The sequence below is a fragment of the Narcine bancroftii genome, chromosome 2 (assembly GCF_036971445.1).
Source record: "Narcine bancroftii isolate sNarBan1 chromosome 2, sNarBan1.hap1, whole genome shotgun sequence".
NCBI lineage: Eukaryota > Metazoa > Chordata > Chondrichthyes > Torpediniformes > Narcinidae > Narcine > Narcine bancroftii.
In genome coordinates this window covers 79271089-79283769 of record NC_091470.1, presented here as the reverse complement: position 1 = coordinate 79283769, position 12681 = coordinate 79271089, and the positions used below count along the sequence as shown (strand labels likewise).

At 42.7% G+C, this 12681-nt stretch overlaps 2 protein-coding genes across 13 annotated transcripts in view; both read left to right on the top strand.

Moving 5' to 3' along the window:
- The window catches only part of mta1 (metastasis associated 1), a 166994-nt gene extending 159756 nt beyond the window's left edge, over nt 1-7238 (top strand). For 7 of the 12 annotated variants that reach the window (XM_069917205.1, XM_069917203.1, XM_069917202.1 and 4 more), the window contains one exon: nt 2283-7238. In XM_069917205.1, coding sequence (XP_069773306.1) covers nt 2283-2430 — 148 coding nt within the window. In that variant the 3' untranslated portion in view covers nt 2431-7238. The remainder of the gene's footprint in view (nt 1-2282) is intronic. The other 5 variants (XM_069917213.1, XM_069917212.1, XM_069917211.1 and 2 more) reach the window with 3 other exon arrangements.
- A 3987-nt stretch (nt 7239-11225) lies between these two features.
- On the top strand, nt 11226-11735 carry LOC138752391 (transmembrane protein 229b-like). Its single transcript, XM_069915271.1, has one exon. The coding sequence runs from the start codon at nt 11226-11228 to the stop codon at nt 11733-11735; it is 510 nt and encodes a 169-aa protein (XP_069771372.1).
- The last annotated feature ends 946 nt before the right edge of the window (nt 11736-12681 follow it).

Sequence of the window (12681 nt, the reverse complement as noted above, 5' to 3'; positions counted from 1 at the left end):
CACAGTTCATGTGAAATGGAGAGGTTTAAGAGCATGATAGCTGTTGCAATTAAATGTCCTTCTTTATTTTTAAATGTCCTTCTTTATTTTACTCAGTTACTCAGTGGGAATTCATGTGTGGTTCCTGATTCTACCTCTTCAATTCTTCCCCTTTGTTTATCCTTCCGCATTTGTTCACCTCCCCTTCATTGCAAATATTCATTTGCTCTGCAAATGAATACTGCAAGGGGTGAAAGGGAAAGAGAACCTTGTGACCTGGTTGCAATACACAAAAGTGCTGGAGAAACTCAACAGATCACGCAGCATCCATAAGAAGTAAAAGGTCACCAATGTTTTGGACCTGGGCCCTTCGTCAGGTAAAACCCAGGCCTTTTAGTTTCTATTGATGCCATTTGACCTGTTGAGCTCTCCAACATGTTTGTATATTGCTCTGGACCCCAGCATCTGCAGACTTACTTGTTTAACTTGTTGCCTGGTTAACTTCTATTTCTGTGCTGTCTCTCTTGTATTTGTGATGCCTGTTACTAAACAAGTACAGAGAGAAATAATGACACTGTATATGCTGCTCAGATCACAAAACCTGTTTGATTTTCTGTTTTTATGGTAAGATCCAACTTTGGTGCTGGGTTTTTCCATGACTGAGCAACTCCCAATCTGTCAGAGGTGGCATCTTTCTGTCACTAATAAACCCATTCAGAACAAACTGCTTAGGTGGACAGAGTGGTGAAGAAGATGTGTGGCATGCTTACCTTCATTGCCATAAGTTGGGTCCTCGTGATTCAGCTGTACAAGTTGTTGGTGAGATCACATGGAACACTGCAGTTCCAGTTGCCCAGTTATAGGAAGGATATTGATAAGTTAAAAGGGATGCAGGAGAGATTCACCAGGATGTTGATTGGTCTGGAGGATATGAGATGTAGGGAAGGGTTGGATAGACTGGGTCTTCATTCCCTGGAGCATATGAAACTGAATGACATTTTGTAAAATCATGAGGGACATAGATAAAGTGAATGCTCACTCTCTTTCTCATTGTAGATGTTGCTAGAACTAGGGGACATAGGTTTAAGGTGAGAGAGGAGAGAGTTATTCGGGATTGAGGAGCACCTTTTTTCAGTCAGAGAGTGTTCCATATCTAGAATAAGCTGCCAGAGGAAGTTATAGAAGTGGGTACAAAGTACAACATTTAAAAGGCATTTGGAGAGATGCATGGATAGGTTTGAGAAGGAAATGCAGACAAATGGGGCCAGCCCAGAATACCAGCTTAGTTGGCATGATCAAGTTGGGTCAAAGGGCTTGTTCCATGCTGTGTGGCTCTATGATTCTATGAGAAGGAGAAGCCCAGAGCCACAGGAATGTTTTGAAGTGGATACCTCGGAAAGGATAAATAGGTGAGGGAGAAAGGAACGAAAGAACAAATTAATAGGGTGGCATAAAGTAAGACAGGAGATGGTGAGAATGGAACTTAAACATCAACACATTGGCACAACTTGAGTGGTGCGGTTAAGGTATCAATTAGCGCAACGATATTACAGTGCCAATGACGTGGGTTCGAATCTGGTCCTATCTTCAAAAGGTTTGTACGTACTCCCTGTGTTCTGTGTGGATTTTCTATGGATGGTCTGGTTTCCTCCCACCTTCCAAAAAAAATGTATGGAATTGATAGGTTATTTGGTTTCATGGGCTTGAGAGGTTTCTACCATGCTGTATTGTTTAAAAAAATTGAACTGGAAGACCTGCTGCCTTGCAGCTCGTGATACAGGTTCTGTTCTGACCTCTGGTGTAATCTGTGTGCAGTTTGTGCATTCTCCCTGTGGTCATCACTGTCCCCTGGTGGTCCAGTCACACCTCCCATACCCTCATCATGTGCTGGTTGGTGGGTTTATTGGCCACTAAATTTTCCCATTCATAGGTGAGTGGTAGAATCCTGAGGGTGGGTACGTTGATGGGAACATAGGCAGACGGAAGTGGGATTAGTGCAAACAGTTGCTTGATGGTATGGACATAGAAGGGTCTGTTTCCTTGCTTTTAGCCTCTCTCAGCAGAAATCTGTTGGGTTGAATGGCCCGTTTTCTCAATAGGGAATTTTCCCCCCCCCCCCCTCCCCCCACCCCCAATATCTGCCCTCTCGGATAATGATTCCCTGTGTAAATGTAGTGGAATGTGAGAGTTCTGGCTTGCATCAGTTTGAAGTCACCAGAGAACAGACTACAACTTGACTTGGATTGCTGCTTATTGAGACCATAAACACTGATTCTCTGTGTTTTGTTTTTTTTTCCCCGCAGGAAGATCCGCAAGTTGCTTACTTCCTTTGAGCGTAGGCGGAGCGGGAGACGGCCCCAAGCACAGATCTTTATTGAGCAGCACACCCTGGACTGTGCAAGAGGCCCAAAGCCTCCCACTGATGATGAGCCCATCGTCATTGAAGATTAACAACTACATTGCTGCCCTTCATGTTGACCAAGATGCTATTACCCTGAGGAAAAGGAATTTTATTTGTCGTGTTTCTTTAAAAAAAATTTCAAATGACTTCATCTTTATAACCTGAATTTGATTTGGCAGCTGACTCCGAGGCCAAATAGTATTTGTTACCTAATCTCCCCTCCCTTTTGTATACATTGTTGTCCATTGGACTTCAGTAGGAGAAGAAATCTTTTCATTTATAAGACTTCTTTCACAACTGCAGAACATTCTAAAGCACACTGAAGTGAAGATGTAATTTTGAAGTGAAATCACTTGTGCTGCAGTGGAACGTAGCAGCCAAAATAGGCACAGCAAGATTTCACAATGAGCATTGAAATAAATATCCAAGTCGTGTTTTTTCTTAAATAAGGGATAAGGAGTGGTGAAGGTGCCCACTATAACGGCAATTTAAATTATGAAGAGAGAGGAACAGAATTCTCTTTTGTGCTAAATTAGTAAAGGTGAGAATTTGGGTCTAGATGGATGAGTCCTTTCCCTGAGTGCTCTCCATAGTTAAAGTAATTCTGACAAATATTTGCATCCTTTGGATGTTGGTCTCTCAAACCTGATGTCTCCATCTGACACTTTGAGCTGAGTCCTTTTCCCCCACCCCACACAGTTCCTGGACACTGCGCACAATCAGTTGCTTTAAGCCCATTTTCCTCCATGTAAATATCTGGGAGGGAGCCACAGCTGAGATCCAGTGGTGTCCTACCAAAATCATTAACGTTTTTGTTTTCCACATGGTGCCAGCAATTTTGCTGGCTTTTTCTGATATCAGTGGTGGCGATTACAAATTCAACACAAAGGTCTCTTTTATCACTTTGTCATTGGGCAACACAGTGGTGCAACTAGCATAGGCACTGCAGCCGCAGTGGACAGGATTTGATCCTGACCTCCGGTGCTACGTGCGTGGAGTTTGCACATTCTTCCTGCGACTGCGTGGATTTCTCCTGCTTGCTTTGGTTTCTTCCCATGTCCCAAAGATACGTGGGTTGGAAGGTTAACTGGACTCTGTAAATTGCTCCTGGTGTGCAGATGAGTGGTAGAATCTGGGAGGGGGTGTGATGGGGGAAGGGGAGTTGATGGGGATATGGGAAAATAGGATTAGTGTAAGTAGGTAGCTGATGGACATTGCAGACTCAGTTTTACCAAGGTTCTATATATGTTCTGGATAACTTTTATCTTTCTGACCCTCTAAAACCTGGTGAGGTTAGATTTTGCAGGGGTCATAGGGCTGCAAGTGTTCCCATGTGAATGACCAGTGTGTTTGGATAGAGTGATTGTTTGTGGCCAGCTTCAGGAATGGGAAATCAGGAGCTAAATCTTAAGCCCTCACGTGCCATTTTCTAACAGAAAACTGATAGAGGGCTGGAACTTGGGCTGGTTACTATCCAGATTCACGACCAGGTGGTTAGAAGTTCACTGACAGTGATTGAGGCAAGTTAGGAGTGTATATCTTGTGAAGCTCTTTACCCAACGCCCCCCAAAAAAACAATTTGGACTGGACTCAAATTTTAGAGCTATCAGTAGTTTGAGGAAAATGGAGGGGAGGAGGAATTAAACAATAAATAACATTATCTGCTCATCCACCTTGTTCTCCTCTGTACTCAACACACTTGATGTCCTTCAAATGTGTGCTAAATCTGATAAACCAGGTAAGGAGGATAGAATTGCTGAATAGTATGAGGTAATGTTACCTGTACATGTTATACAACCAGCTCCCCAGTTTCCCACTGCATTAAGACTGCTCTCTCTGCTTCTGAATTCCTCTCCTCTCGCTCTTTTTAAACCTAATCTTCCTCCAAAGGTCATTGGCCAATAATACTTCTGCCAGCTCTTGAAGTCCTTCCCTGTTCAAAAATGTAACCATTCTAAATGTGGCACCATTATTCTTTCAAGAATTGGGTTGCAGGTAATAAACCGTAAATGCCCCTTATTTTGCTCATTGTCTTGAATCATTGATCCATCTGTCCAAGATTACAGACCTAAAGCAGGTTACGTAGGATTAGTGCAGATAGGTAGAATGGGTGGCATGGACATTTAGCTGAAAGGCTTCCATCTGTGCTGTATGACACATTGACTCGCATTCTAACAGCGAAATCAAGCTGCTGGAGGAATTCATTGGGACAGGCTGCATCCGAGGGGATAAAGCAATGGGTGTTATTTTGGGCTGAATGTTAAAGGGAGATAGCCACCATAAAGAAGCGAGGGGGAAGGTTGAGACGCGAGTTGTCATGTAATGATTTCATCCAGGTAAGGATGGGATTGATGGACAGGTAGAACCAGCAGCTTGTTGTTTTGCTTCAGATCCCAGCATCTGCAGTCTCTTGTGTTGCCTTTCTGGTAAACGATTTTTCCTTATTTGCAGTTTGTATTTACTCTTTTTCTAACTCCTTTAACTGACACCCTTCTTGTCTGCAAAATCCTGAAGCTAAGCTGGAGCCAGTCAGGTGCAAAAGGTGATGAGTTCAACTCTCCCTTCTAGCTTTGCTGCTGATCTCTCTCATCACCCTGACTGCAAAAGGACCCCAAAGATCTGACAGCCTCAGCCCTGGACCGCTATGTCCTATGACCAGTCAAATGTCTATCCTTTGAAGATGGCTTTTTTTATTTTTAATTCTCATTTTAAATGGTTTTTAAAGAGGGTTTTCATTTGAACTTAAAATGAAGGATAAGTAACTTCCTATTTATGAATAAAGATGCATATGTTGTGACTGAGCATCTTACAACTGTTTACAGTGATCTGGTTTATGAGAGGAAGCCCTACAATTTGAACGATGGTGCTTACATACCTGCTTACATGAGTGGTCAGAACCAGCTTGTGATTGTGAAATAGAAAAAATATGATTTTGAATTTCAGGTCAATAACCTTTCATCAGAACTGGGAAAAGTCATCAATTGCAAAGAAAGGATATGGGATGAAGAGGAATAATAAGATGGGGTTTTTTAAAAATCCAATGATGGTGGTGCTTTGCTCCTTAAAGGCAGGATGTCAATATGTTGGAAGCAATTCACGAGACTAATAACTGGAATTGGTGGTATGTCTTATGAGTTTTATATATATTTGTCTTATTATACTTGGTACAATGAATATAGTTCTTCCACAAGCATTCTAACAGGCCAACTCTTAGCCATGTAAAGTAGAAGAACAGGAGTATAATTAATTACAGAGTATACATTTACAATGAGATCACAAGGCAGCAAGAGAGCACTATTGTAGGGTTCATTCAGGAGCTTGATGGCTGCAGAGAAGAAATGGTCTTTAGGCCCTTTGAGGCTTCACCTTGAAGGGAGGAGGGGGAAGAGAGTGTCCAGGTTGTGATGAGTCCTTCAGTGTATATTTCTCTGGCAGTGGCAGATGGAGTCCATTGGAGGGAGGGAAGCTTGCTTGATGTTCTGAGCAGCATTCACTTTCAGTCTCATATGCTGTGATGCATCCAGAATGCATGATTTCAATGATGTGCCTGCAGAAGTTGTTGGGGACATTGCCGAACTTCCTAAATCTAAGAAAGTAGGTGTGCTTCCTTCTTAACGTGCTTGCTCAAGGCCAGGTCATTGAGAATGTTTACATCCTCCCCCCATGATCTACCCTTTGTTCTTCACCTTTCCCACCATCTCCCGACCAGCCCTTCATCATATATCTAGTTCCGGTCTCCCTATGCCACACACTTACCACTGATCTTTCTCTCTGGCTTTTTCTGTATTGATTTCAAATTTCCAGTATCTAGGTTTTTTCTTTGTTTCAGGGTGGTCGGGAAAAGTGACCTTTTTGCCAATCCTCTCCCCTGGGTGCTTGCTTCCTCTTAAATGGAGAAATAAACTGGGTAATGACATTGCAGCTTGTGATGTCTGAGAATAAATAGGGGTGAGGTTCTGTGCATTATGGTCCTGCAACTTTAAATTCACATCTTATTTTTATTCATTGAAGGGATAAACAGGCTGAGCTCATCTCTTATTCCCTTTGAGAAAGTAGTGAAGGCACTTCCAATATGCTATTGGGTAGGGAGTTCCAGAATTTGGAGCCAGTGATGTAAAAACAGTAATATATTTCCAAGTCAGGGAGGCAGGCAGTGCTGTTCTGCACCTAGCTTCCTTTGGCTTGTAGATAGAGGTTGCTGATTTGGGAGATGCTATTGCAGTTCCCTGAGCGAGTAAGAGCAGTGCATTTTATCGATGGTGCACTGTTGCTGGAGGGGTACCAGTCAAAGTGGATTGCATTGTCTCTGACAGTGTCGAGCAATTACTTGACTGCTCCCCCTGCCAGTCTTCAGTCTTTATTCTGATCCCCTCTTGTTCTTTGTTTATTCCTTGAAGAAGGGCTCAGGTCTGAAAAGTCGGTAATACATTTTTACCTCTGATGGATGCTCAAGACTAGCTGAGTTCCTCTGTGTATTTTCACTTGCACATATGACTCACCAATGATTGAAAACAAAGTCTCCAGCATGGTCGGAAGTGCTTGTTACCAGTATGGAGCACTTTCTAAATATTCTTTCAAGTCATGTGTTCTACCTGCACAACAACGTAACCCAAAATTATAATGGTAGGTGAAGATTGAGTCTTTAGGTAACTACATCACTTGAGAGACAAATGAGAGATGAGGTAGGATTTCTTTTATTTAAAAGTCAAATCAAATTACATTCTCCTTTAAATATAGACCCTTTTCTATAAATTGGAACATGCATTTTTAAAAATATTTGTACAGTGTTATCAGTCAGACTTAATGCTATTTGTGAAAGTCACAAAACAAAGATAAACTTCACTTGCATGGTTCACAATTGTGTTTCCCTGTTGTAACTTGTTCCAGTTGAATGTTCTCACAATGCTCAGTCTCTTGCCCATCTGCTGCAATTTTTGCAGCCAGCTCTCAAAGGGTCACATCACAATACAGGTAACATTGTTCCAGCTTCAGAGGACTGTTGCTAATGGGCACTATGATCATGGGAGGAGAGGAGAGGAATAGTTCTCAGACAGAAGGTTCCTGACAGGCTATTGAAGAACTGCTCTTGCCACAGACATTCTTTATGTAAGGGGACCATGGCTGCAACCAAGTAGAAGGTAGGGAAGTCTGTGATGATGTGAGTGCATGTTCTGCAGCCTGGGGAAGCCAGTGCAGGTGAATTCCTGTACCCCCTCTGCCTATTTGTAAAAGATTTCCTGAGAATGGAAACTGGGTTACCTCTCCAATGCAGGAGTTGCATGCAAACTGTTTGATGTAGAGACATTAACACCTGTATCATGGAATGGTCCTAAGGTAAGGAGATTAAAATGCGTGCAGCCCTGACCCGCATCGGCAAATCAGTTTTGACACCCATGTGAGGCAATATTTGATCAGGAGTCAGTAAAGACTCTCATTCTTCATACTGTGCAAGAAGTTGATGTGGTGTACTACTGTTGACTTCATTTGAGAGAATTTTACATATTTTTTAAAAGATAGGCAGAAAAGAAAAGTCCTTCCAGAAGCAATGGATACAGATTTCCCAGTTTTGAGAGTAGGACGCTGAATGACCTAATGATAGTTCATAAAAGTTAGAGGGGCATGGATAAAGAGCTCACAGTCTTTATCCCAGGGTAGATGATTCTAGAACTAGAGAGCATAGGTTTAAATGAGAAGAGAGATATTCAAGAGGGATCTCAGACAAATTTTTCATTCATAGGGTAATCTGCCTCCGGGACAAGCTGTTAGAGAAGGTATAGAAGCAGGTACAATTACAAGACATTTGGAGAGACCCCTGGATAGGAAGGGTTTGAAAGAATATGTAGCAAATGCAGGCAAATTAGATGGATCCATACACCAGCTTGATCAGCCTGGACTTGTTGGGCCAAAGAGTGTGCTCCATGCTGTATGATTCTGACTAACTGATCCAAGTTATTTTTTAATCAGACAAAACTTGACATTGCATCCATTTTCCTTCAGTCAAGGGCCAGCTGGAATTCAGGCTTGCTTCCAGAAGCAAAAAAAATCACACTTTCAGCAGTAACTTGCTGATTTGGTTTCTCTGGTCAATCGGATACATCGCACACCCTACACCATCCTGCAGACACTTTCGAGTGAAGATTTCTAAAAGCCTTTATAAGGTGAACAAGAGCATTTCTAGCTCATAGGATTGGAATAAGTCAATTGACAATCATTGTATCTTGCAGATGCAATAAACAGGCCTTTGGGTGAGGTGTTGGTTATCAGCCAATGGCCTTTTGCACAGTGCAAGCTCACTTTGCTCTTAAAAGCTCATCTCCATAATATTGCTCAATCTTTCCTGTGAGGAGAAATATTCAAAGCACAACATCGACGCTCAATGTTCATTTTCACAGTATGAGAGAGAAGATAAATAAGGCCCTATTTCTTTTGGCAGAGGGGCCTTTTCCTTCAACACAATGGCACTGCCTATAGAGCTGCAGCTTCACAACTCCAGCTCCTTCGTTTAATCCAGACTGCATGAAGTTTATGTGGAGTCTGCACATTCTCCCTGGACCTCCCAGGTTTCCTCTGGATGCACTGGTTTCCTCCCTCATCCCACATATGTGTGGATTATTGGGTAAATCAGGTGCTGTAAATTACCAACAGTGTGTAGATCAGTGATAGAATCAGGGAAGGGAGGAAATTAAGAGGAATATGGGGAGAATGAGCTACAGGGAAAAGGAATGGAATTGCTGAGATCTGGCATAGACTTGATGAGCTGAATGGTCTTTCTAAGTATGGAAATGGGAGGAAAAAAACAGAAATATCAGAGGGAAATCAAATTCCATCAGAACTTGGAAGAAGTCAGAAATTCATTGCCTGAAGGGGCAGTAGAGGCAGGAACATTCATCACAGGTATCATGATGCGATGAATATTTGAAGAACCATGAATTGGTAGTCTATAGACTACTGGTGGAAGTTGGGGTTAAGCTAGCGATCTCTTTAGAGCAGCACACATACAATAGGCTGAATGATCTATGTTGGGCAGTTGATATGATTGTTAGATTTTACAGATTGTAGTACTCTCTGGTGATTGAATAGTTAACTCTCCAAGCTGAACAAGTCTCAGACCTCAATCTGTGCTGAAGTAGCTGTTTTCCTTAGAGGAACATCAGTGCCCTAGGCATAAAAGAGGAAAGAGTCTTCATTGTTTCTGCATCTGATCATTTCAGAGCAGAGAAACTGACTCCCAGTCTAAATTCCAGACTCAAAATTAATTTCAGGAGGTTTATTCCTTGTTCTACTGCTTCATTTAGGAATGATGAATTATTCATGAATAAAACAGATGGTATTTCTACAGTACACTGTCCCACTTAACTGAAATCTATCCCTTGGTTGCCTTCAGGGACAAAATAGGAGGTTGCAAGTATTACAGTTCACAATTGGACAGCTGGCCACTAACTAGATGGAACTGGCATTAAGCTCACAGCCATTAAGTGTAAAGGTTGTGAATCTGTGCTGAGAGATGAGAGCGACTCCATGTCCTGAATTGGAGATGGCAAAACTACCCAGAATTCTTGCCCCTCACCATTATGCAATGATCCCTGTAGACAAATGGATACAAGACATGATCAGGCCTGACTGCAATAAAAACAGAATGCTGGGGATTTTCAGTGGGAAAAGAAAAACATTGCAGTTCAATGCTCTCTCAGGACTGTAACCTTGTTTTACTCTGCACAAATGCTGTCTGGCCTGCTGAGTATATCCAGCATCCTCTGATTTTGTTTCAGATTTCCAATATCTGCAGTGTTTTACTTAAGTCTCACCTGGGATGCACAAAGATACCCAATTGTACATAATAGTTATCACGACAAGCCTGAAGTTGATCAATGAGCCAAACTGAAAATACAATGACCAGAGGAATGGGGAGAAAGGGATACCATCCTTGTACATTCTAGAAAAGTTCTGAAGGTTTAAAGAATGGTAAAATCCCCAACAAATGTTCAGACAGATAATGAGGACAGAGGAGTCCTCACTATGCAGTTTGTACATTTTCAGGTTTGATTGTCTATCTCCTTCCCACCTACAGATAAAAATCAGAGAAACACTAAAAGCAATGTTTAAGTCTTGTGTGTGTAGGACTGCATTTGAGGTAAATTGAGCCAAGTTAGAAGACTGTTTCTCCAGTGTATCAGCTATACTACTGATAACATAAGCACTCTGTGCTGACTATGAGCTACACAATGAAAGCTGAGTCATACTGCCATTAGGGTTAGGGTTAGGGCTACCCCCAGGATTAATTTTGTGTGTGAGAGAGCGACAGGATGGTTGGATGTTTGATTTGGTTTATGTCCAGCCCTTGTCTTCAGATAGAAATATAGCCTCGGAATATTAGATGATCGAGTGTATTTAATATCTTTGGCTATTATCTGCCTGGTTGGGGTTAAAATGCTCATTGTGGTTTGTGTTGCTGTTCGAACTCCCTTTCATGTCTATTCTTTTTATCTGCCCACTAAAAAGCTGCAGGGATGCTCCAATGAAGCTCGATACTGTTCCCCATTCAGCTCAAAGCTGTGGTACTTTCCGCATTCTGCTTCTGCTAAGTGCTTCCCTCTCTCTCTCTCTTTTTTTCACTCTCATTCTCCCTGGTGCAGATCCATTGACGACACAAATGCTGAGAGCTGATTAATGAAGGGTGTAGAGGTTCAGCAGGTTGGTATCTGCTTAAAAATTAATTCTCTCCGTTTCTAAGGTTGTACTTGATGCTCTTCCTCATCAGCTTGTTTCATGTAACTGGATCTGTGTTGTCTTTGCAGCTGAGTCTCTCTCCATCTGCTTTTATCCTTTCCCTCTGCTAGTTGAGAGGATGGCCACAGCGGAGCCTCTGAGTGCCCTCTCTCGGTGGTATCTCTATGCCATCCATGGTTATTTTTGCGAGGTGATGTTCACAGCGGCATGGGATTTTGTGGTGCATTTCAACTGGAAGTTCCCTGGAGTCACCAGCGTCTGGGCCCTTTTCATCTATGGTACCTCCATGCTGATAGTGGAACAGATGTATCTCTACCTCAGGGACAGGTGTCGCACTGTCACCCGCTGCCTCATCTATACCATCTGGACCTACATCTGGGAGTTCACCACAGGCTACATTTTGCGCCAGTTCAATGCCTGCCCCTGGGACTACTCTCAGTTCGAGTTTGACTTCATGGGTCTGATTACTCTGGAGTATGCCATCCCCTGGCTCTGCGCTTCCTTCATCATGGAGAAGCTGGTCATCAGGAACACCCTACGCCTACGCTTTGAGCCCCACCTTCATGCTGCCCTGGGTTCTCTGCGACCGAGTGATTTCATGGCAAATGGTCACCTCAAATCCAACTGAGCACTTAGTTGGGTGTAGACTTGGCAACACTGTATATCGAGCATTAAATGAGAGGTTGTGGGTGGGAAAGAACTCATTCCACCTTGCCGGGAAGCATTACGCCATGACTGTCTGCTGGAAATAGCGTACCAGGTAACTTTCAATTAATTTGGAGGTCAGTGGTGAGCTAGCAGTGCTTCCCCCAACATCATGTCCCTTGTGGTTGATGTAGAACAAATAATGTCCAGAGTCTCTCGACTCTGGACCAGCCCAGGATGAACCTTGTAAGTCAGGTGATTGGGATGGGGATATCATATATTGTGTGGATGCAGCTGATTTCCAATTAAAATACTGTATGTTTTTTTCTAATATGAAACTGCTGGCAGCTCTGCTTCTTTCTCCCTTTCCCTCCCCTCCCTTCACTTCCTTTCCACCTTTACCCATCCCTTTCATCCCTGTTCCTCAGTTTCCCTCCTTCAGTTCATCTCATCCCTCAGTCAGACTTTCACTGGATTTAAGGGCATTGCTATTGTATTTTATTGTGCACCTCATGAGTGGGCCTCTCAACTTCAGCCCTTGAGCCTGCAATTTAAGACCTCAGACCAGACCTGAATGTGCCTGGCACCAGACAGATCCATGGCATTCAGGAATGAAAACTGCAGGGATGTTTTTGAATCTGGTATCTAGGGATGGGTCTGTTTCTATAGAACACAGGGAATAGTATCTACTCGTCAACAGGTCCATCACTTTAACACAGGTACAGTACTGGTGAGAACAGGGTTGTCATTGTATAACGTTAGGGTGTAGTAATTGGGGATGGATGTCACTATAACACAGGTATAGATGTCTGTTTCTGTATCATATTGGGGTATAGTAATAGTCTTGAGTCTGGATCGAACTCTGTGTTATGTGACTGTAGAGCTCTGTCATACTGAAAGGAGGAATGAGATATTTTGCAAGTTAACCA

Excerpts from the sequence above, each read along its gene's own strand:
- LOC138752391 (XM_069915271.1), top strand. The coding sequence starts at position 11,226 with ATGGCCACAGCGGAGCCTCTGAGTGCCCTCTCTCGGTGGTATCTCTAT.